Consider the following 24059-nt stretch of genomic DNA (forward strand, 5'->3'; position numbering starts at 1 on the left):
TGCGCGATGCGGGACTGGCGAGTAACTCTTGCCGCAGTTTGTCGAGCCCTGCTAATAACCATTGATGGACCTAACTTCCATGAATCTATCTAGCTTTTTTTTGAACCCTGTTAAAGTCCTAGCCTTCACCACATCCTCTGGCAAGGAGTTCCATAGATTGACTGTGCACTGAGTGAAGAAAAGCTTCCTTTTGTTTCTTTTAAACCTGCTGCCTGTTCATTTCATTTGCTGACCCCTAGTTCTTATATTGTGGGAATAAGTAAATAACTTTTCCTTATTCACTTTTTCCACACCAGTCATGATTTTATAGACCTCTGTCATATCCCCTCTTAGTCTCCTCTTTTCTAAGCTGAAAAGTCCAAGTCTTTTTAATCTCTCTTCATATGGGACCAAATGTTCATATTTGGAGGCACTCACGCTGCAGGGGGGCTGGCTGGGTGCTCACAAGCCCCAGGGCAAGGAGTCAAGCTGTACCTGGAACACCACGCCACCCACTTCTTGTGCTGACAGAAACTGCAGCAGTGTCATTGCTGAACTGTCTCTTCCTCCCGAGAGTTGCTGAAGCAGCTTCCCTCCCCTCAGCTCTGCCTCTGTCTGCAAGTTGGAAGGAGCTAGTAGCCATGTGGCTTCCTGCTGGGAAGGCTTCAGGGCGGCTGATGAAGAACAGCTCCACATCCTCTCTCCCCGAGAAGCAGGGTAAGTCCCCAGATGACTTGTTCCCACCTGTTTATTATGTGCTAGGGTTTTATGTGCACAGGAGACAACTACCAAACTCACTGTTCAGTTCGTACGGGGCAACTACCTCCCTGAAATCAACAAGACTGCATGAAAGCCAAAGAGGGGAGAGTTTTAACCCAGATAGAAAGCACCAAATTATTGCTTTATGCAGAGACTCCAGGTCAGATTCTGTTCTCAGCTCCTCTGGTGTCCGTCCGGAGTAATTCTGTTTACACTGCTGGGGCGGAGAACAGAATCTGGCCCTGCAGTAACTGCAAAGCATGTGGTTTACGGCTTGCATCGTTCCATTTCAAGATCAAGAGATAATTGGGGCTTTTCCTGGTCTGTTGCGCTAGTTTAAAGGGGCTTTCAGGTGACTAGGCAATTCCTGCCACATTTCTTTGTGCCTCCCAACAATATGCAAGAGGAGATTTAAGCCCTTGTTCTGATTCTGGTGCCTATTCATGCAGAGTTTGATACTGAAAACGTCCCTGAAGAGCAGGATCAGCTCCAAGGGAGCTGGCTCTGAACGGGGCCCAGTTCTTGAGCTAGTCAGCCCCATCCAGATCGCACCCTGATTTTGTAAATCTTGTCTGATGTATCCCAATGGGAGGGAAATGAAGCCCAGTGTTTTATCTGTGGACCATGGATAGCTGCCAGTCTAAAATCCGGGGCCATTCTTTGCGCCAACAAAACTTCTGCTTTGGAGAGGAAAGAGAATCCGCTCCACCCGTGTCCATGGCTTTGAGGTCAGTGTCTCTGCCACCTGCAATAGGAGGCTCCTGACACCTCTTGTCTTGAACTTACTTTGGAACGCCCTGGGGGCTGCCTGGTTTGGAGGACCCTGGCGGGAGGCAGCTTGGAGTGGAAGGAATTTACTTTGTAACACCGAGTAGCAAGGAGCAGAATGTGCATCACAAGCGAACAGACCCCTGATAACACTTTGCAATGGTGTCACAGTAACACGCCTCACCTGTGCCTCCTCAGCATTTTTCAATTGATAATTAAGTTGCAGCCAGCCCCTGGTCTGGGTAATAAGTAAGATATTAGAGAGGGAGAAACTGAGGCACAGAGTGGTTAAAGTGACCCAAAGTGTCTCAGGACTTGTGGAAAACTGAGGACTTGAAACTAAGTTGGCTGATTCTCAGTCTGCTGTGCTACTGACGCAGATAACATTCCCCTCCAAACCGCTCACAAATCCCTCAGCCAGTTCTTCTGTGAGCCCGAGTATAAAGTCACTCAGTGGCCCTGAAGGGAAGCGTGAGATGCAATTAAATTGCAGGTTTCTGTCTGCCCCATAAACCATCAGAGAATGAAACTGCTGATGGTCTAAGAATACCTCCATGGGGGGGGGGGGAGAACAACGAACACGCTCAACTCACTTCCTCCCACACGCTGCTCCCCTGCAGCCACACCCAGCTGCCCCGCTGGCGTCATGTGGCGAGTGTCACGCTGGATGTGGTCTCCAGAGAAGAATCCTACAAAAGTCTTATAAGCTGCACTATGGACGCAGGGTGAATAGATCCAGAGGCAGTGAAGTGCTGATGGTGCCTGATGGGCCGTCTGACACGCGGTTCCTTTCAGGGTCCGTGTAGGGCAGGGGTGGACAAACATGAGCCGCATGCGGCTCTTCCCCCCCTACAAGTGCGGCTCATGAAGCTGCCCCTGGCCCCTTAAAAACGGCCCCCAGCCCTCATTTCCCTGTGCTCACCACCCAGTATGACAAAGTAAGATGGCACCAGCCGATGGGCGCCTGATGTGGCCAAAAAGCCCCGGAGTTGTGTTTAAAGGCACAGCATCCTTTTTTTTTTTTCTTTTCCTCAACAACTTTTTTTACCCACGGCTCTTCATGTTATATCCCCAGCTATAATGGCTCTTTGCCTTTAACGGGTTGGCCACTCCTAGTGTAGGGTTTTAAGTGACTGATGGGGGTGGGGAGGAGCATGCTGCCTGCTGTAGCGTTTGGTGCAAAAAGTGATTGAACTCCTGGGTACTTTGGGGGAACAACTCAAGCTTCAAAAGCTGAGCAGTGGCTGATGTTGCAGGGTGCCTATATTTGCCTGCAAAATATCTAACAGTACACCAATGTACGTGCACCTAAACACAGATTGGAGAGCCTGAAATGGCTGGTTAGGGCTTTAATATGGACGTACATCAAGGGTGGTGGGTATAATAGGCATGGGGAGGTAAAGCTCCCCTAGGCCAAGCCCTGGTCCCACCTTTGCCCCATCCTCTCCCCCAAGCAGGTAGGAGCTCAGGGATCAGCAACCTAGCAGTGGGGCTGGCTAGTGGCTTGGGGTAGTTCGGTCAGGGCGCCTCTGGCCATGATGGAGAGGGGCCCTTGGCACTCTGGTAGGGCCTCAGGTGGAAGGGGTGGGGCTTTCCCAAAGGGGAGGATCATACACTGCCCATGAGGCACATCCCCAGCATTAGCCGCCCATGCTTGAAAACTGGGCTGTAAACAGCCCGTCAGAGGGGCTGAGGGCTTCGCTTGAGTGGGTCCGGGTGGAGGTCGATCAAATTAACCAAGTCCCATGACATGTGGCCGCCCAGTCCCAGCTCCGTGGCCTGCCCTGAGGAATCTAATTTAAAGAGCAGCATTCTGGGATCCCAAAGGGAAATCCTGTCTAGTCCTTGTTGGCAGGAAGAAAGGGAGCTGTGCTGCAGGGCTTTGGCAGTGGAGAGGTTAACACCAGAAAAGACCTGGGGAGTCCATCACCTCTCTGCCCTCCCTCAACCAAAGAACACAGGATCTTCCCTTCAAGAGGCTGCGCATAAGCGTCCCTCCGCTGCCCCTCCACCAGGTAGGCTCATGGTGCCTCCAGCAAGCTGGGAATTTTCTGACAGGAAACACTCTGGGAAAATTCAAGCCTGGGGTAAGCGGGCTCAGAGCTTTCGTTTTCTTGGGTTTGCATTTGCTTATGAAGGGCTGAATTTGGCCTGTGTCGCATTCCTTGGTTGGGTAAATGCCATAGGCTTGGCCGATGCCGTTGGTCCAAGAGACTCCTAGCGTGGTGCCCTTGCAGGACTCCGTAACCATGCTGCAGACCTGCTTCTGCCACACCTCCCTGCACTGTTCTAAAATTTGCCCCCAAGAAAGAAGACGGGCCCGGTAGGTTTCAGCCCTTTCCCTTTCTTGCCTCTTCTCCTGCAGGTCAGACAAGTATGGAGGCTTCTTCCCAGAGCGTTCAAGCCACCAGCGGGTATCCCAGCACCAGCACCAGCACGGAGTGTAAGCCACAGGTGCTGCCCGTGATCATCCCCATCCTGCTGAGCATTCTCTTTGTGGCCTGTCTTATTCTGAACAGCACCAGCCTGTGGATATTCTGGTTTCATATCAAGCGGTGGAATTCCAGCCTGATCCTCCAGTTCAACCTAGTCTTAATGGACACCCTCCTTATTCCCATTGTGCCTCTGATGGTTACCTACTTCAGCCTGGGCAACAGCTGGCTCTTTGGTCAGTTCCTCTGCCAGCTCAAAATCTTCATTCTTAGCACCCACCTGTATGGCAGCATCTACTTCCTGACGCTCATCAGCATCCACAGGTACCTCGCAGTTGCTCATTACAGCACCAGGACCCTCTGGAAGAAGAAGTCCTTCCTGAAGAAGCTCAGCTTGTTCGTATGGTTTGTCCTATGCATCCAAGGGCTGCCCCTTTTCTTTGTCCTCAAGACTTCGGTACTCAATGGCACCGTGAAGTGTCTGAGCATCCATCAGTCAGAGTTCTCCTCTGTTTACCTGTACTACAGTATCTTCTTGGTGACCATCTCCTTCCTCCTCCCCTTTGGCATCTCCTTGATCTGCTACGCCTTGCTGGGAGCGATCATTATGAAAATGAGCAGTACGAGTCTCCGGGGCAGGGTGATGAAAACAAAGTCCTTGCAGCTGATAATGGTGTCACTGGCTATCTTCATCATCTGCTTTGTGCCGCTGCACGTAAGCAGGACTGTGGGAGTGATTGTGAAGTATTACAACATGTCCTGCAAGCTCCTGCTCCAGGTGGAAATTGCTTATTATGCCTCCTGGGTTTTCACCCTGGTGAACTGCTGTCTCAATCCCTTGATCTACAATTTTGCCAGTGAGAAGTTTAACGAGTCTTTTTCCAAATCCCTGAGAAAATTCCGGTTCTTCAAGTGAATGTGCAGGATTCAAGGCCCATGCTAGCTCTTCCAGGGGGACCGGTCAGAGGTGCTGTAAATTGTGAAGGCCAGATCTTGGTAGAGCCAGGACAGAGTCAGGAAACGGCAAACATGGCTCTGATGGTGCATCTCCCCTGCGAAGACAGGGTATGGTTGCCAGTCATGTAGTTACATCCAAGGTAGGATGAGCACTAGAGAAGTGAAGCTTTAGCAGTGCACCAGGGTATGCCTGCAAGACCGCCTGCAACCCTAATTGCTGAGAGGGGCGGGCCATGCTGAAGTGCACGATGCTTCGGCTTCCTTGCTCCAGTGCTCAAGCTAGCTAAATTAAAGCTAGCTCAAGTACGCCTACATGACCTGCTCTCCTACCCCGTGATTGCACTGTAGATCTACCCAGAGACCCAGGGCTGCTGAGTGCCAGTTCATCCCCTGGCATAACGTACAGCAACCACAGGACTGTCCATTTGCCAATTGTAATGGTCCCTCAAGGGTCATTCCTGCAACCAGGAGATCACTGGAGTGCTCTTGCCATAGGCTTCTGCAGTCCCACACCGCCCTACTGACAGCTGTAAAGGGAAATCCTTGGGCAGACGGATCTGCCAACTTGACTTTCCCTGGGTGCTTCTGGAACGGCACAGCACAGCTAGGGTAGGGTTGCTGATCTGGACTGAAGTATGTAAACCAAAAAAGTTTCTCACTGCCAGCGAACCTCAAGAAAACTCCCATTTCTGCAGAGGAGCAAAGCACGCTGAGCCTCTGTCTCCCCTGCAAATCATGAGGCAGCTTCTGACCAGGAGGAAAAAAATGTCCGAGGGTGACAAGCAACACGAGGTGCAGGATTGAGGGCGTGTGAACCCAGCACCAAAGGCTACAGGAAAGAGAACCTTTCTCCGGATAATAATAGAGATGGAGCTGTGTTAGTCCGGTCTTGCTGAAACAAAATACAGGACTATGCAGCACTTTAGAGACTAACAAGATGGTTCATTAGATGATGAGCTTTTGTGGGCCAGACCCACTTCCTCAGATCAAATTGTGGAAGAAAATTGGCACGACCATATATACCAAAGGGATACAAACAAACAAAAAAAGTGAACACATATGAAATAGATAAATCAGATATTAGAACAGAGGGATAATGGGGGAGGGAGGTTAATGTCTATGAGGTAATGATATTAGTGGTGATAATTGGGGAAGCTATCTTTGTAATGGGTGAGATAATTAGCATCTTTGTTAAGCCTCATTCGTAAAAGTCAAATTTAGCATGAATGACAGTTCAGAGGCTTCTCTTTGAAGTCTTGTGTTAAAGCCTCTTTGAAGCAGGATGCAGGTAGTAATGTCGTTGAGACAATGCCCAGGCTGGTTGAAATGGCAAGAAACTGTTTTTTCTAGGTGAAACTGTCTGATGTCTGTTTTGTGGGCATTAATTCTTTGGCGAAGTGTCTGAGAAGTTTGTCCAATATACATAGCAGACGGACACTATTGGCACATGATGGCATACAGACTTCGGCTTGTGGTTCATTAAGCAAACTGTTCAAGAAATTCAATGACCCCACTTAGCCAAATTTATCGTCTAAAGACAAAATAGGACAATACAAAAAGGTGACCCCCGGGGCTTCCTTCCAGGGATCAATGTTTATCTTGCAGAACGTTCACTTTACTGCCCGTCCCTGGTCTAGTGCTTAGGCTAGAAAGCGAAAATTCTGCAGATCTGGGATAAACTCCGAGCAGGACTTCCTGCAGCTCTGTCTTGACACCACAAACCAACCGCTGCTAAGTTAGAGACACAGCTGGTGAGGAAATGAGAGCTGTTTCCTTGGAAAATTATGACTCTTCATAGAAAACACTCATCCAAGACGTTCTGACAAAACCTCAACGTTTTCGGCAAAAAGCAAATACTCTTTGCAAAAAAAAAAAATGGATTTTGCCAACCCTCCTATTTCTCTTCAAAAAACAGCTTCCGTGGAAAAACTTCAACCAGCACCTGTTAGAATGAGAGAGGCGGAGTTTCTTATCAAATCACACCCACTCAATAACAAACTGCGACCAACCAGGCAGAAGGCGTTCGCTTTCTGACGCCTTCCTTGCATTTCCAGGGGTTGCATGTGCGAGGAAGGCCATCTTGTGAACAACTGAGGAATAACATGCACAGCACAAGAATATCTTTAACACTGACTACGCTCCTAAGGATTCTTTTTGTGTTTTGTTGGGGCTCTGTCAGCTCTGTTCCTATACACAGGTGCCATCCTAAAGTGCAAAAGACCCTCTTGCTTGTGTTTTCTTTGTCTAGAACTATGGTCCGTTACCCAGATGAGGATTTTTGGGGGCCTCCTGTTTATGAGATGAGTTATAACCAAGTCCTGGACTAAAATGCCAAGGTTAAATGCCAGCGAGGAGAGGAGAGTGGGTGGGGCCAGCTTTCAGGTTTATTATTACGATATTAACAGGCAGCCACCTTGAACTGTAATGAAATGCTCTGTCCCAGCTCACATCACAGGGTTGGCAACTCAGTCCCAACAGTGGCAGGGGCGTAGCTCTGAGTGGGCCATAGCCCACCTGCTTGGGATCCAGGCCCACCCAAATCAGGGCCGGCACTCCCCAAATCCACAGGCAGGGACTCCTGACCCCGGCCGGGTGTCCGTCAGCCTGGTCGCATTGCTCCCCTGCTGGCACCCCGTACTCTGCCCTGGTCTCCAGCCCCAGTGTTAGCCCTGTCGGGGATGTACCTCATGGGGCAGGGCTGGCACTGGGGCCAGCAGGAGAGTGATGGGGCAGGGCTGGCAGGCACTAGGCTGGCTCTGGGAAGGGTGGGAAGAGCTCAAGCCCCGGTAGGGTCCCCCTCTGCCTCATGAGTGTGGCCTGCAGCCTGTGTGCCCTGAGAGTCTGCTGAGCAGTAAGGGGGGGCAGGTCCCCCATGACTCCTGTCCCCTCGCCACAGGGCACTGGATCCCTCCTGCACACCAGCTCCTTCCAGCCCACCTCCCTAGAGCCCCCCATCCCCCTCACTCCTTCACTGCCCGCCCACCTGAAAGCTGGCCCCACCCACTCGTCCTCTCCTCGCTACACCTCCGTGGTCATGACATGTAGGGCTGGGAGGACCTTGCAAGTTCACCACCTCCAGCTCCCTCGGGCGAGGCTGGACCAAAGAGCACTCCAGCCTCACTCAGAGTGAACAAAGGCCATGCTGCCTGAGACCTGGTCTGTGAGCTACAGCAGAGGTGCTGGTGCCCTCCCTTCCCATCCCTAATGGCCATGAAGTTGTGCTACAAACCCCACAGCCTGGCCTGGGACCTTCTGCAACAAAGCAAAGGATGGAACGGGCAGGACGAGCTGCCCCAACGAAAGAGGAGGCCCTTCAAGATCGGCTTGAAGGCCATTGGCAGACAGGGGTGAAGGAATCTTGTGCTATTTCCGTCTGCAGTTCACCTGCCCTCAGCATAACAAGAGGTCCCTAAATCACATGACTGTGATCTAAGCCCTGTTATGTCGCTGATACTGCTGACATGCAAAGCGGGGAACCCAAGCATCAGAGGAAAACCCAAGAACAATGGCTGCTGGATTTGCCCCGGGGAAGTTATTTGTCTCAAAAGAATCCAGCATTGACACGTATTTCTAAACTCAGCCGAGCAGGGTAAACAAAGCAAAGTCCCAACAGCCACTTAATGCAACTCTCAAGAAACGAGACGGTCCCAGTTTACATTCTGCAGCCAAGAAACCCTGTTTCCGAGCGAGACTGTGCAAATCGGACAAGGAGAGGAGGGGTCTTCAAGTGAGTGCAAAACGTACAGGCTGGAAGGTATGTTCTGGGAAGGAACAGTAGCGTCAGAAGAGACTCAGGCCTGGAGGAGGAGCAACACCACGTTTTTAAGAAGGATATTGGCTCCAAGAGCAAGATTCCTCTTTATTCTAATGCTCTTTATTAAAAAGAAAAAGAAAAAAAAAGACTCCAGAATTAACCCATCAGATTTCACAAAAGTCAAGGAAGATGCCACTTCTCCTCCAGCCCAACAGAATAAACTAAACGTGGCATCTCCTGGCCAGGTTATTTTGGGAGGGCGCCACATGGCGAAGTGGGTTCCAGCCCATGAAAGCATATGCCCAAAGAAATCTGTTAGTCTTTAAGGTGCCAGAGGGCTCCTTGTGGTTTTAACTTTAACCAAAGTTTTTTGTTTGGGAATTTCCTTAGTTTTTTTGTTTGTGTTTTTGAGAGAGCTTTTTGCGGATGGGTGAAAATGGGACATGGTTACTGCCTTTGGCAACACTGAGTGCGTTTGAAAGGCCTCAAAAGTCTGAAAAATTGATCCACGTGTGCTGCTTATAAACTTCGCAGAATGTCCTGGGGTGCCTGGTGTCAGGGTTTGCCTATCCAAAATCTCTGCCTTTGGACCTTTACATGATGATGCAAGATCATAGAACCATAGAGCTGGAAGAGACCTCAGAAGGTCATCAAGTCCAGCCCCCTGCCCAAGGCAGGACCAATCCCAACTAAATCATCCCAGCCAGGGCTTTGTCAAGCCGAGACTTAAATATCTCTAGGGATGGAGACTCCACTACTTCCCTAGGTAACCCATTCCAGTGCTTCCCCACCCTCCTAGGGAAATAGTTTTTCCCAATATCCAACCTGGACCTCTCCCATTGCAACTTGAGACCATTGCTCCTTGTTCTGTCATCGATCACTACTGAGAACAGCCTTTCTCCATCCGCTTTGGAACCTCCCTTAAGGAGGATGCATTGACTTTGTTCAGCAATTAACTGTGGCTGTGTTACTCCTGTTATTAAGTGTCTGTGAAGACAAGAGGCATTATAGAAGTGGGTGTAGCAGTAATAATAAGCACTGCAGGAACCTAGCTAATGTTCATGAACTTTACAAGAGTCTCTAATGGGCTTGTAAACTCTGTGGGAGTGCCTATGGATTCTTGTAAAGACTTTAAGAAGCCTTTTCATGTTTAAATCCAAGCAATATATTCTGCTGCTTTGTATGTGCACTTGATTAAGTCTACACACTGTGGCTGTGGGCATTCTAAATGTTAGCACAGGGGCTGCAGAGTTTACAAGTTGCCAGATTAAAAAAAAAGACTCCAGAATTAACCCCCCAGACGTCACAAAAATAATGGAAGGTGCCACTTCTCAATCCAGGACAATGGAATAAACCAGATGTGGCATCTCCCAGACACGTTATTTTGGGGAACACCCCATGGTGCACACATACAAGTAAAGAAATAAGTTAGGGAATTGTCCAGGAAGTGAAATCTCCCTGTGTTTTGAATGATTGTATCTCACTGGGGCCTTGCAAGATCACCTCAAACCTTTCCTCAAATGCTCTGCTCCCAGCCTACACAGCAGGCTGTTCACACCGATTGGGTAACACCTAACAAAAGCAGGGAACAGAGAGATCAAAACGGTTTCAGTCTCTTACTGCCAGAGGCTGGAATGGGACCATTCTCTCTCAAGCCTCGAGCACTGGTCACTCTCAGAAGACGGGCTATTGGACTAGATGGATCTTTGGTCTGACCCAATGTGCATGGTCATTATGGTCTTATGCTTTTAACAAAAAGCTGGTCCCTACCTTACCTATGCGGAGCTGCCACCCTCGCTAGAAAACGTATGTGAGAACAATAGGGGTGACACATGCCTGAGCCAAGCGCCCTTGCAAGTCAATGGCATTTTGGCAGAAGTTTAGATGAGCTGGCCCGTGTTGACCCTTCTAACCCTGCAGTTTGGGTAAGTCTAGACTGTGGGTGTTTTCCAGGAGACCGGAAATATCCCAGAAAACCTCCGCTGCATCCAAGGAACGTGTTTGTTCTTCCGCTTTTTTTATGTGGAAAAGAAAACGTGAACTTTCAGGGAGCCCGGTCTTCCTCGTTCTACGGGGGATAACGGCTCTGCCGAAAGAGGAGGATTTTCCGCCATTTGGCCCCATCTAGACGGGCCAAATGGAGGAAAAGCCTCTTCTGGAGAAGTGATCAGAAAAAGCTACACAAATTGCCTGGCACAATTTAAATAGCTTTTTCCAAAAAAACCCTACAGTGTAGGCCTAGCCTCTATGAGTCGATGAATTCTCACTGACTTGGAGAGGCAGGATGTTCACTAATAGGGTTACCACAAACACACTCAATTGCTAAACAGAGTCATTGCATCCTACAGCATCACTTTGAGGCCTCCCCATGCTGGCTGTGACAGAACATCAAGGGAAATATGGTTCCATTAAACTCTCTCCCCCACCCGCATCCAAATCCGATCATCGGGCATAAACAGAGCAGCCCTGTGCGCTGCCAAGAGGGCTCCCTGTTGTCACTGGCAGCCGGCGCAGCCTCCAACGGCCAGAAGGCTGCCTGCCATCTGTTCTGATGGGGGCCCGGCCGGCACACTGACATGCGGGGGGTGCAAAGACGGCTTTAAACTGCCTCCTCTCCCACCTACAGCAGTGAGCTGTGCTGAGCGCTCCTCCCCGAGAGCTCCAAGGAGCTGGCAGGTGACGCCAGCTCGGAGGTGACTTGAAAGCCAGTGGGCAATGCGAAGGGCGTGGGGAAGGAAGCAGTGCTCCGAAGTGGACTCCGTTTCCCCAGCCCACTGTCTGACCCCTGCGTGTTTAAGGAGTCGAGAGCAGGCGCGCTGAGTTCTTTTCTGTTCTGTTTCTTTTGCCCTCTGAATGCCCTTCTGATCCGAGGCCGCACAGCCGACCCCTGCCTGCCTGTGGTCGTGCTGGGACCGCAAAACAAACCTGGCAGATTGAACCATCGTGTGGGAGAGATGGGGAGTTTCTGAAAGTAAAATTCATATCCACATTAATCCTCCTCTCCTGTAAATCTGACTCATTTTTTTCCTGGAAGCCGCGTAGGGGAAATCAGCCTTTTCCTCTGCAGACTTCAGGCACTGGCTCTCTGCTCCCTAACCTTGTCTGCCCAGCCTCCTGCTGCCGCAGCACCCAGCTCTCAGCCCGCTCAGACACACGGTCTGTGTGTGGCGGGGAGACTGGTTGCTACAACAAGTATTTTAGTGACTCAGCATGTGCAGCTCTTCCCCCTGCGTCAGCGGCGCTGGGGTAGAGCACTGCGGGGGAGGCTGGCTTGTAGAACTGGAGTGGGGGAGGAAAGTGATGGGTGTTCCAAAGCCAAAACTAGGGGCAATTCGGCACGGATGCCGATTTACTTGGAAGCGGGATTGTGCTCGGATTCTTGTCTCCCCCCACGTGACCCACTCACGTGCCCCAGGCACATCCCGCAGGCTGGCCACTTGAATCCTTGTGTTCAACTCCCCTGAAATCCCTCGCACCATTTTACTGTGTCCTTCCCTGCCTAGCCCGAACCCCTGGGAGTGTCGCTGCGCCGCCGTTAAACCACGTGTCCTGCCACGCCAGGGGAAACAAAAGCTCAAAACAACTGATGCTCAGACATGGGCGGTGGGTGAAAGTAGGGCTGGGGGAGGCAAGCTCCCACCCCACCCCTTCTGCCGAGGCCCTGCCCTCCACAGGAACCACACCGCCTCCCCCCGCAAGCATGGGGTGTTCTGGGGGCAGAGTGTGGGCGGGGCCAGGCTGGCGGTTCGAGAAGGCAATGCCTCCCCTTGCCTTGCATACCGGCCCATGAGCTCAGACATCACTTAGCCCTGCCCCAACTGTGTCTTTCTAGCACTTCAAGGGGTGGGGGACGAGGGCGAATTTCAGCCTATCACAGGGGCACGGACTGTTACAAAGTCTGGCAAAATTCTGTCCCATAGGCAAGCCCACAGCAAAGCAGCCCCACAGGCCTCGAGTACTCACTGATATCAATGGCCCCACCCCAGCTCTGCCTCTCCCTCTCGGCCCCACTTCCTGCTCCCTCTCACCCCCTCTCACCTTTAAGGCAGGATCCGAGTGATGGGCATAGTCCCCTGGCCCCTCCTGCTCCAGCACGCCTGGTGGGACCTACTTACACAGCCAGCCTTTTTCTCGCTGCTTTTCTACAGGCCCGTCACCACGGCAGGGGCCACGTTTTGGCTGAGTATGTGCGGGGCCAATGCCTCAAACCCACGTATGGAAGCATGTGCCAGATCCCCCCGGCAAGCACAGGCCTGCGAATCTCTGCCTGGAGGATTTGGGGAAACAAACTGGCTGGAGCCTGCTGGGAAGCTGGAGTCTGCCGGAGCTGAAAGGAGGCTGAGGTGTTCCTGGGCTCGACAGGGCTCCAGCTGGAAATAATCCATCAAGGAAAACACGGCCATTGTTTTTGCCTCACTTCGTTTTCTAGGCCAGTCCTGCCCTGCAGACATCTCTCTGGATTGAAAGGTAGCCAGGCTGTTGGGACTTGTTTTTCTCAGAGACATTGGTAGCAGAGGTAGAAAATGCCCCTGGCAGCAGGTGGGGCGGCTTTATGAGCTGATGTCTTTTTAATGGCCTGTCACACGCACGAAGCCATGACTTCTCCCTCTCCTGGGTCTGTCCTCCTGCAGGCTGACAACATCATGCATGTAGGTCAAGTTCATTTTCTCCCTGGGAAGGGCACAGGGGCTGGGGAGACCAGATTCTCAAAGCCTAAAACAGAGCAGAACATCAGTGGAGTCTCCTGCCCCTGAATCACAATGCACTGCGATTTTGCTGCCATTAATTGCTTCCAGGAAGAAGCCGTTGGCTCCAGAGGAAAGGCTGCTGATTGCACTGTCTTGAGCATTCATTTGCTCTCGCGGGTGAATCCTGCAGGGGACAGAGTCACGACGCTGAACTCCAGGAGGGAGAGTGGCTTTCAAAAAAATGCAGAGAAGAGTTTAACATCAGCCTGAAGAGGAGGAGGGCTGGACGTAGCATTTGCAAGCCCTGTGCTTGTCACTGGTAGGCTGCGCTCCTGGGGGGTTGGCCAATGGATCTGAGAGAGCTACACACTCGCCCCCTCCCCTAAGGAAGTATTGGGGGGCTTCTCCCTCAAGCCAGGCGTGCCAGCTCAAAGCCATTTCTGTGGAAGTTCTACCTCCATCCCACAAATGCCTCCCTTGTCTGGCTCTTGTTCTGACTCCCGGGACCCCCATCCTTCCTCTGGGGCATGGTCACGGGCTGGGGACCCCTGGTGAGGTTAATACAGCCTGGGGTGGAATGAACTTTTCTGGGTAAGTGATGGCAAGGTGGCGAGGGACGTGCACCCCAGAGACCTGGCCAGAGCATCCTCAGGAGCAAGAATGCCATAGGAGATCGCAGTCCTCATGTGCTGCTCTTGTGTGGCGCAATCTGGCGCCTTAGCGGTAGTACAGGTGGAACCTCTCGAGTCCGGCACCCTTGGGACCCGACTGGATCCAAGCCAGAGAATTTTCCAGACCACGAGAGGTCAGTATTGTCCAGCAGCATCAACCAACACTGCCACTGCTTACTGGGCTGTTAGACGACATTTAGGGGTAAATTAGAGCTAAGTAACAGCACAGAACACTGAGAGCCAGGACTGGTAACTGTAAGCAAACTTTAGGAGACTTGGCCACACCCATGAAAAGTGGACACCTGGCTAACATCAGGATGGAGCCCAGATGTTTCTGGACCAGAGAGGTTCAACCTGCTGTTAGAATTGGAAATGGAACTTACTCACTCAGCTGTGCTTAATCAGCAGCCGTTTCCATGGCTACCCTTGGCACTGAATGGCTGGGCTAATCAGGTTTCACAGCCTTGCAAAACGGGAGCCGGTGACGTCTATGTCTGTGCTTGTTTAACTCTGAAATACGGAACTGGAGGTTTCCCTCTTCCCCAAGCCTTCCTCTGCGTGGAACGGCTTCACTGAGCTGTAGGGCTTGGAGCATCTCTGTCCATTAGACACCAGATAAAACAGAGACGATCTAGGCATGGGAGCAAGGCCAGGCTCATTCAGAAACCTTTTTTGGCCCCAGCTGGCCGGGGTGACAAACCTATGGGGGGGGCCGCCTGATTGAAGTGGTAAGGGGCGCCGCGTGCCTGGACACGCGGTGTATGTGCTGCCCAGCACCCCTTACCACTTCAATCAGGCTCCCCCCATAGGTTGGTGCCCGGGGGCGGGGCTGCGCATGCCGTGCACACCCAGGGGCGTGGCCACGCATGTGCCGCTCAGCTGGGGGCACGGTGCCCCTTACCGTGTCAATCAGGCGCTGTGTGCCTGGGGGCAGTGCTGCACACGCACCACGCACCCACTGCCTGGTGCACAAGTATGGCTCGGTCCGGCGCTGCCACCAACATGCACACAAAATCATGCACTACACAAAGCTCTGCAAGGGTTATAACTTTCATGAAAAATTCTTAAAGGGGTTGCCGTGTTAGGCCTTGTCTACACTAAAAGGAAAATTGCCACTCCCACGATCAATCTTCCTGAATTTGATTTAGTGAGACTAAAAGACTTGCTAAATCAAACTTAGAGAGTGCCTCCACTGGCATCCAATACTCCTGCTTTTGTGAGGAGTAAGGGAAGCCGACAGGAGCTTTTGCATCCATTGGCCTCCTCCTGTGAGGAACCTTAAGCCAAGCTTGGCAGCAAAGCCGCCACCAACGATGTATTATATGTAGCTGGAGTTGCGTACCTTTAAACGAGCTGCCAGGTCTAGTGTAGACCTGGCCTTTGTCTGTATCCTCAGGACTGAGTCCTGTGGTACCTCACAGACTAACAGATTTATTTGGGCATCAGCTTTCGTGGGCCAAAACCCTCTTGGTCACATGCATCTCCTTGTAACATGTTTTTATGAAAAAGTCTTGTGCTGCTTACAGATTTTCCAGGCACAGTCCAAGGGTCACTGGAAGATATGCAAAGGTTAGACAAACACCTGTCAGGGACTAGGTGGTATTTAGTCCTGCCTTAGTGCAAGGGACTGGTCTAGATGACCTATTGGGCTCTCTGCCCGTAAGTGCTTCAGGCACCCCAAACATGCAGACACAACATATGCTATTTGGAAGCCATGTGTACAAGGCACGCCAGGCTATGAAATGCAGGGCTTGTCACACTACAGACGCTACAGCTGCACCGTGGTAGAGACAGAGCTTTAATGCAGATGCTACTGATAGTCACGGGAGTTTTTATTTCTTATTAAACTCCCCTTCCCCAGCCACAGTAGCTTGGTCACTAGAAGCAGGGTTACGCTGGCTTAGCTATGGCAACCCGGGGGTGAATTTTTCACGCCCCTGAGTCACAAAGCTACATCGGGGACTTGCACAACTTCTCACTAGACGCTCTCCAGGCAAACAACAAAGACCATCCGCACCCCCGCCCAAGCGCCCAACTTGCATGACAGTGCGGAAGCAACAGAGAGAGGCAGCCACTTGGAAGGGAAGAGAACAATGAAATGAAGGGAGTTCAGCTGAAAAGCAGAAGTCACAGCAGGTCGCTTGCCTGAACAATGTCAGATCCAGATCGGAGTAATTGTCAGGCCAGGAGGGGCACATAGTGAAGGAGTCAGGGAGGCCTGGCTAACGGGGCAGCGAGAAAGAAAGCCCAGACACGCCAGGAAGAAGGGCTGTCTCAGAGGCTGACGCAAATGAGTGACAGTAAAAAACAGCAGAAAGTGTGGGACAAAGGAGGCAGACTCATTACCATGGCTGGAAATATTCATGGCTAGATTAGATGCTCCTCTCTCTGGAATGGGTTAGCCATGTGAAATCAATCCTGTCGCTGCAGGGAAGGAAGGAAGGGTATGTCTACACTACCCCCCTAGTTCGAACTAGGGAGGGTAATGTAGTCATACGGAGTTGCAAATGAAGCCCGGGATTTGAATTTCCCGGGCTTCATTTGCATAAAGCCGGCCGGCTAGTTCAGACCCCGTGCCGCGCGGCTACACGCAGCACGAACTAGCTAGTTCGGATTAGGCTTCCTAATCCGAACTAGCTGTACACCTCGTTCCACGAACTAGCCGGCATTTAAAAATGGCGTCGGCCGGCTTTATGCAAATGAAGCTCGGGAAATTCAAATCCCGGGCTTCATTTGCAACTCCGTATGACTACATTACCCCCCCTAGTTCGAACTGGGGGGTAGTGTAGACATACCCATAAAGATGACTCAGTAGAGACGGACGGCAGAACAAGGAGCAATGGGCTCAAGTGGCAGTGGGGGAGGTCTAGGGTGGATATTAGGAAGAACTATTTCCCTAGGGCTGTGTCTAGACTGGCAAGTTTTTCCACAAAATCATCTGATTTTGCGGAAAAACTTGCCAGCTGTCTACACTGGCCGCTTGAATTTCCGGAAAAGCATTGACGATCTCATGTAAGATCGTCAGTGCTTTTCCGGAAATACTATGCTGCTCCCGTTCGGGCAAAAGTCTTTTTCCGAAAGACTTTTGCGCAAAAGGGCCAGTGTAAACAGCACTGTAGTGTTTTCCACAAAAAACTCTTCCGTTAAAAGCATTTTCGGAAAATCATGCCAGTGTAGACGTAGCCTAGGAGGGTGGGGAAGCACTGGGATGGGTTACCTAAGGAGGGGGTGGAATCTCCATCCTTAGAGGTTTTTTAAGTCCTGGCTGGACAAAGCTCTGGCTGGGATGATTTAGTTGGATTGGTCCTGCTTTGGGCAGGTGGCTGGACTCGATGACTCCTGAGGTCTCTTCCAGCCCTGGGATTCTATGACCCTTCCGACCACGTGTTTAAGATTGTGTAGTGCCAAGGAAAGTAATTCCTAATTTAGCAGCCCTGCAAAGCCACAGTGAAGTGGAGAATTGATTCAAAACTTAATGAGCTTTTCTCTGCAAGGAGCAGAGCCACGAATCCCAGACCCAGAAGTGCCACGGGGTGAGGAAGTGGCACCCAGTAATGAAAAATCAGCAGGGACCGTGGCAGAGACGTGGGTGTTGGCCTTGAGGAGCATTCTGTGCCCAGGAAGTACTCCGCCTATTCTCACCTACGGCTGATGAATCCAGGAGCGGAAACAATTGGGAGGAAGCCCTGGACCAGGCTGGGATTCAGGCAGCCTTATAAAAGAATCCAAACCTTGTCACCACCGAAAAAATACCCCCCTGTGCAAACAGCCTTCCCTGCAGAGCTTCCCACAGAAAGGGTGGAGCTTGGGGCTAGCTTCCCCCAGCCAGCCTTTCAGCACGGCCCAGCCTGCTCCCGCTGGGGCTCCAGCTGCTGCCGCTGCCCCTCTGAATTGCTCCAGGCCCCACAGGATTGCTGCCGGAGCACTGCTCCACACAGCTCTGAGGGCTCAGGGAGGCATCACGGTCTGGGCAGTGCTAAAGACTGACTGCCCTGAGCCCCCTGCTTCTGCCCTGGGCCCCGCCCCTTCTGGGGCACAAAGCAGGGCCCCATCACACCATGCCCCAGGGCCTGCGGTGGCTGTCAGCCCCACTGGGGAGGGCTGAGTGCTGCGCTCAGGAAGGAATCCTTCTTGTTTAACCATCGACGAGGCAGGGTGGGAGCGTTTGCCTTCCCGCGAAGCAGCAGCTGGTGGCCACTCCCCTGGGTGCGGTACCCACGTTCCTCTAGCTTCGCTGAGACCTTTGCAATGGACGAGAAACCCAGCAAAGTAAATAAGCGCTCAGAGCTCTGTGCTAGCACCAGAACTGAATTCCTGGGCCCTGACTCACTAGCCTGGGTGCATCACTTACTAGAAAACCAGCCTGTTTACTGTCATCATAGCAGCAGCCCTCGGTGCTGGATTTCAAAGAGCAGCAGAAGGTAGAAAGCCCCCCGGAGCATTTAGTAACGTGGGGAGTTAATACCCCCTGAGCTAGGCAGGAGGGGAATTCCTCCCTGCCTTTCTGAGCCCAGCTAGGAGCCAAAGGGGAAGGTAGGTTAGGGTCTTCTCTTTCCCTTCTTGGAGGAGGCTTTACCCTGGCTTCTCTGCTTCACACAGCTGTGTTATGTCTTGGTGAGAGAGGTACTCTGTGTGATCGACTTCTCTTGCATTAGGCTCTGACCGCAAAGCTATGAAAAAAAGTTTAAAACTTAAGGCTAAGTTCTGACCCCGCCCCCATTTACTTGTATGGGATTCCTGATGTTTGATGGATGATGATAGGCTACAAGAAATAGAAGAAACTAGTGCTAGTTCTTCTTTAGTCAGCTCCTGGGGTACTGATAAGAGGTCACTTCTGAATGTGCATGACAAAGGTAGGTTCCTCTCCAAAGAAAATCCTTTTAACAGCTATTTTTCAGTTATGTTCCAAGAAGGAAACAAACTGTCCTCTATACCCATGCAATAGGCTGTAACCTTTGGCAAAAGTAATGTGTATTAAAGGGCTGCCTTACTTTTTCCTAAGCGAGGGGTGCCTACATTTTACCAAGGCCTCAGTGGCACCTGAGACTTATCCCAGCGTATATAAAATGGACAGGATTCCTTGACCACCGGGCTTACAGTGTGTAGTCCTGACCCTGCAAACACTAAGCCCTGTGCTTTATTATCCTAAGTAATCCCCTAGATTTAAAGTGAAGCAAATGCACCAGTGTTTGCAAGATGGCCTTGTGCAATGGAGTTTGGATCAGAAGTTTCCCAAAATCCAGGATGGTTTAGCTCATGGGGTTGCACTGCATAGGGTAATTGTCATATTCCTTTAGGATTTTACTTCAGAAGAGGCTCCCTGGTCCACTGAAAACCCATTTTATTTGAGTCCTTTAGGATGAAGGACTTAACTCTGTAGATAAACTCAGGTTTGTGTTATACTAACTAAACAGTAAAAGTCTCAGCATGACTGTTTAGTAGTCAAGAAAAAACACTCATTATACAGCTTTCTAAAGCAACCTACCATAAATTACTTCTCAGAGGTTTTCATCAGTAGCAAGAAAACTTAACTGGAGTTGTCTGGTCACAGTAAAATTGATCAGAGTAAAGACTTTTGAATGTAATTCTATAATTAAACAATTCTATCAACAAAGATCTTAATCTCAGCCTAATTTCTGCAGTGGCTGTCAGGCAATCTAATAATTAAAGTCAAGCAGGGACCAGATTTTTTTGTTCTGTGGGAAACAGTGATTTTTTTTCTGAAATGAAATAAAGACAATTTTAGGAAGATCTTAGGAAACAAAATGTGGCAGGGACCCAAACGTTTCAGGTGGATGGAAGTCTTTTGTTTTGATCGAAAACCGAAATTGGAAATGTCCCAGTCTGAAAATATTTTCAGAGGTCCCATTCTGTTTTTTCTTATTGAAACTTTGTCCCAACAGTGACATGTTTCTGCCAAACTTTTTGCTTTTGACAAATCAGCATTTTTGGGTGGAAAAACACTTCCTTGCAAGAGTTCCTACCAGCTTTACCAAGAATCCATTTGCTGCTGGGTTGCTTTCACAAACAGAAATCAAATTACAGGCTTAATTGTGTGTATCTTAGACCCTGGTCCTGAAAGCTCCAGGCAGGAGCAGTGGTCTGCCTGCCCAAACCATCTTTGGAGGATTGGGGTCTTTGTCTCCACTGAATAAAACTTCACTGTGGCCCACGCTGTGGGCAACAAGAATGATGAAAGGTCTAGGGAACATGACCTATGAGGGAAGGCTGAAGGAATTGGGCTTGTTTAGTTTAGAAAAGAGAAGACTGAGAGGGGACATGATAGCCATTTTCAGGTATCTAAAAGGGTTTCATAAGGAGGAGGGAGAAAATTTGTTCATCTTGGCCTCTGGGGATAGAACAAGAAGCAATGGGCTTAAACTGCAGCAAGGGAGGTTTAGGTTGGACATTAGGAAAAAGTTCCTAACTGTCAGGGTGGTCAAACACTGGAATCAATTGCCCAGGGAGGTTGTAGAATCTCATCTCTGGAGATATTGAAGAGTAGGTTAGATAAATGTCTAGCAGGGATGGTCTAGACAGTATTTGGTCCTGCCATGAGGGCAGGGGACAGGACTCGTTGACCCCTCGAGGTCCCTTCCAGTTCTAGTATTCTATGATTCTATGATTCTATGCTCATTAGTCTTGTGGTAATTGAGGTTCTAAAAGCTCAAGTCATAACGGTCAAGGCCAGAAGGGACCAGCAGATCATCTAGTTGGACTTCCTGCGTACAGTGGAGCTGACAGCCTCCATGGCCCTGTGGGCAACGTGTGTGTGGCGGGGGGGAAGCTCTGTGTTCCCCGAAGGGGCGGGGCCAAGGGTGGAAGGGGTGGGGCTAAGGGCAGCCAGCCTTCAGCACTATTAGGAGCATGCCGTGTGATGCCAGCAGTAATTTAAAGGGTGGCAGTGGCCCGCACCCCGGGCGCCTTTGAATTGCCAGGCTGTGGGGCAATTGCCCCCTTTCCCCCTCCCTCCCCTCAGCAGGCCAGCCTGTATATCACAGGCCACAAACCCCACCCAGCACCTGCATATGAAACCAGCAACTGAAATTAGACCCGTGCATTAGTCTTCAGGTGCCAAGGCTATTGTGTGTCACAGGCAGGGAACAGACGGGGCTGAGGGGCACTGCTGCCGGAGGACCCTGAGGTGGCCAGGAAATGATTGTGATACGCCCAGATGGTTCTGGCAAGTGAGCCCCACCCACATTGTCCCAGAGGGGTGGGGAGTCGCCAGGCCCTGCACCTCTGTCCTCAGCCAGACGTGACGCTCCACCGGCCGGGACAACAGACGGTTCATTCGTCCTCAGGGACACAGCGTAGAGCAGACTTGTCAGCAAGGAACCACTCGCAGTCAGTACAACCCATCTGGGAGAGAGGGGGCTCAGAGCCAAGGGCCCTGCCTCCCATCTCTGCCCCCAAGCCAGCCAGACTCACCTACGCCCAGCAGCCCACCCCCGCCCAGCAGTCTGCCCTCCTCTGGCCTTTGTCCAGCCTCCTGGGCGAAAGGTGTGACTGGTTACACCTCTCTCCCAGGCTCAGGAGAGAGAAAGCATCAGCTGTGGTGTGGCAAATTCCCATCCCCATCTCGCTATTCGTGCAGTGTGCAGGGAAACTGAGGCACTCCTGTGGGGTTACTGCAGGACACAAGAAATCCCATGCAAACTAGCCAGCGACCAGAGTGAATACAACCCCCATGCCTCAGAGAAAGGCCTGCAGCCCCACACAAGGCAATCCATTAGACCATGCGCATGTGAGCAAGTTGCAGCCGGCCCAGCACCCGACGGGGAGGATGCTCAGTGTCACCTCAGAACCGGGGCCCTGTCCAGCCAATGTCCCCTCTCCAGCCGTGGCCAGCCCTAATCACGCCGAGGATGGCAATGAAGGAAAAAAACCACATTGAGGTGAGTTAAAAATCCCTTCCTGACCCCTGCATGTGTCTGGCTGAAATCTAAAGCACGAGCTTCTAACGATGTTCCTGGAAGTCATGGAATTGTGAGACGTTTCTAACCCTCCTGGCTGTGGAGAAAAGATGAGCCGAATGCTCCTAAACCAGAAAGCAAAAAAGAACCCAAAGTTGCTTTTAAAAAAACATGGTTTGGGCACCTGACTCGTGGGGTTTTGTTTGGCTGAGGGCGGAAGTTGCTTGTTTTTTGAATGCCTGATTTGGCAGTACCGAGAGCCTGAGCTTTTAGATATTTGTGTGTCTTTAAAAAAAACCATTTTAGCCTCTGATTATGTAAATCTTAGTTACCAGGCAGGATACAGGGTGGATAGTGATGGGAAATGAGGTGTGTGGATAGGTTGCTGGTCTGGTTTGGTGTCGGTGGTAACAGTTCCCCTGGTTTGTCTGCTCAGATATATCGGCATTGGACTCAGCCAACGCACCCACCGCCCTCCTGTCATCTTTTCTAATCGCTCAAAGCCAAAGATGGCGCCAATGGTGCCGCTAATCTGTTCACCTTTTCCTTCACTCAGCAGCTCTCAGCCTCTCCAGACCACTCTGCCCCCGCAGGAGCCCGATCTGTCTTGCGTACCCCAAGTTTCACTTCACTTAACCACAACGGGCTTCCAAAATCCACTGAAGCGTCCTTACTTGCTTTCTCATTTTTACCACAGAATTATAGAATCAGTCAATTGGAATCTAAAGGTAGGTACCTTTCAGTGTAGAGCAGTACCCCAAGCAGTGTGAACAAGCCACTGTTTGGAACTTTAGATTGCACTCGCTTTCACTAGTGCTTTTTAGCAAACGTGCTAAAACTCAGCAAATATCTAGTTGAGTTGTGGTGTTCCCTGGAACAGCGCTGCGTTGAGAACCTGTGCTTTAACTGACTGAGTTTCCAGGCATAGCTACCAAAGACTTCAGAGAAAACTGTCTGAGTTTGTCTTGCATTCTGAATAATAATAATAATTACTAAAAATACCAACACTGTCCTTGAAACTGCTGTTCTAAAACACTCTCTTTGCTTGGACGATTAGCATCGAAGTGCCTAATATTGCCAAGCGTTCAGTGAAGAATGAGCTAACAAGTTAATAGTTCCAGGAAGGACAGTTTTCTGCTGTTCTCAAGCTTTCATAATAGAGCACTCATGCAAACGAACACCCTCCTTGCTAAGTTATGAAACAAGGAACAACAGAAAGTGTTGTGAACAGGGAGAAAACAAGGACCTTGAACTCTGTGTCCTGAAATGTGATCAGTAGCATTTGTCTCTTATCTCCCTTCTAAATGGGGACGCTTGACAAACAACTTGGTACTAATGATTTTAAACCTTCTTGTGGTTCTCGCAGTCGCACCAGCTCATTAGATGAGTGAGTCTTTGTAATTCAGGCAAATGTTTTCCCAGACTCTGAGGCCGGGAGGAGCAGATCTCGGGGCTCAGGATGTACCCATCTCCAACAGAAAAGTAGGTCATGCTCTTCCCAGCGGAAAGCAGGGCAGGCTTTGATTTCTTTTTCCTAGAGAGACTAATAGCAATTGTTTCCTTCCTGAGTCACTGCTTGATCAGTTTTGTCCTTGCTCGGCCGGGCAGGGAGAGGGCAGCCCTGGTGACTCCTGGCTTACACAGTGCAGCTTGCTTTCCAAACAACTCCAGTATTCAGAAAGTAACATGGCAGCTGCCACAATACAATGTCCCCAACAGCTCTGGGCCTATCTTCATGGGCTGTGGAGGAAAACTCAGCTGGGGAAGGCAAGCTCCAGCCCTGCCCCGCCCCCTCTGCCCAAGGACCGCCCCTGGAGCCAAGCTCCGCCCACCTCCCAGTCCCATCCTTCCTGGCCACGTGGAGGGCTGGGGCTGCCATGCTGTGGCTTGGCCTGGTCCTCCCCGGTGGCCAGGGAGCAGGTCTATGGCCCCATCCCTCCCTGATGGCTGAGGAAGCCACGCTACCGCACCACGGCCCTAGACTTCCCTGGCGCAGCCCCAGCGGTCGGGCATGTAGGCTGTGCCTTCCCTTGCCTCCATTACCAGCCACCCACGCCTAGCCAAGTGTCCTGACCACTGGACTGCAAGCTGGAAGGGAGACAAGACCTCCTCTTCCTCAGGCAGTCTGGTGTGGA

General features: G+C 51.0%; 1 protein-coding gene across 1 annotated transcript; it reads left to right on the forward strand.

Annotated features, from left to right (window-relative positions):
- Window positions 1-251: 251 nt before the first annotated feature.
- LOC102456599 (P2Y purinoceptor 4-like) lies at window positions 252-14714 on the forward strand. The gene is made up of 2 exons (XM_075905717.2): window positions 252-696; window positions 3872-14714. The coding sequence occupies exons 1-2, from the start codon at window positions 384-386 to the stop codon at window positions 4852-4854; spliced, it is 1296 nt and encodes a 431-aa protein (XP_075761832.2). The 5' UTR covers window positions 252-383; the 3' UTR covers window positions 4855-14714.
- The last annotated feature ends 9345 nt before the right edge of the window (window positions 14715-24059 follow it).

The sequence above is a fragment of the Pelodiscus sinensis genome, chromosome 23 (genome assembly GCF_052426305.1).
Source record: "Pelodiscus sinensis isolate ZL-2025 chromosome 23, ASM5242630v1, whole genome shotgun sequence".
In the NCBI taxonomy this organism is placed as follows: domain Eukaryota; kingdom Metazoa; phylum Chordata; order Testudines; family Trionychidae; genus Pelodiscus; species Pelodiscus sinensis.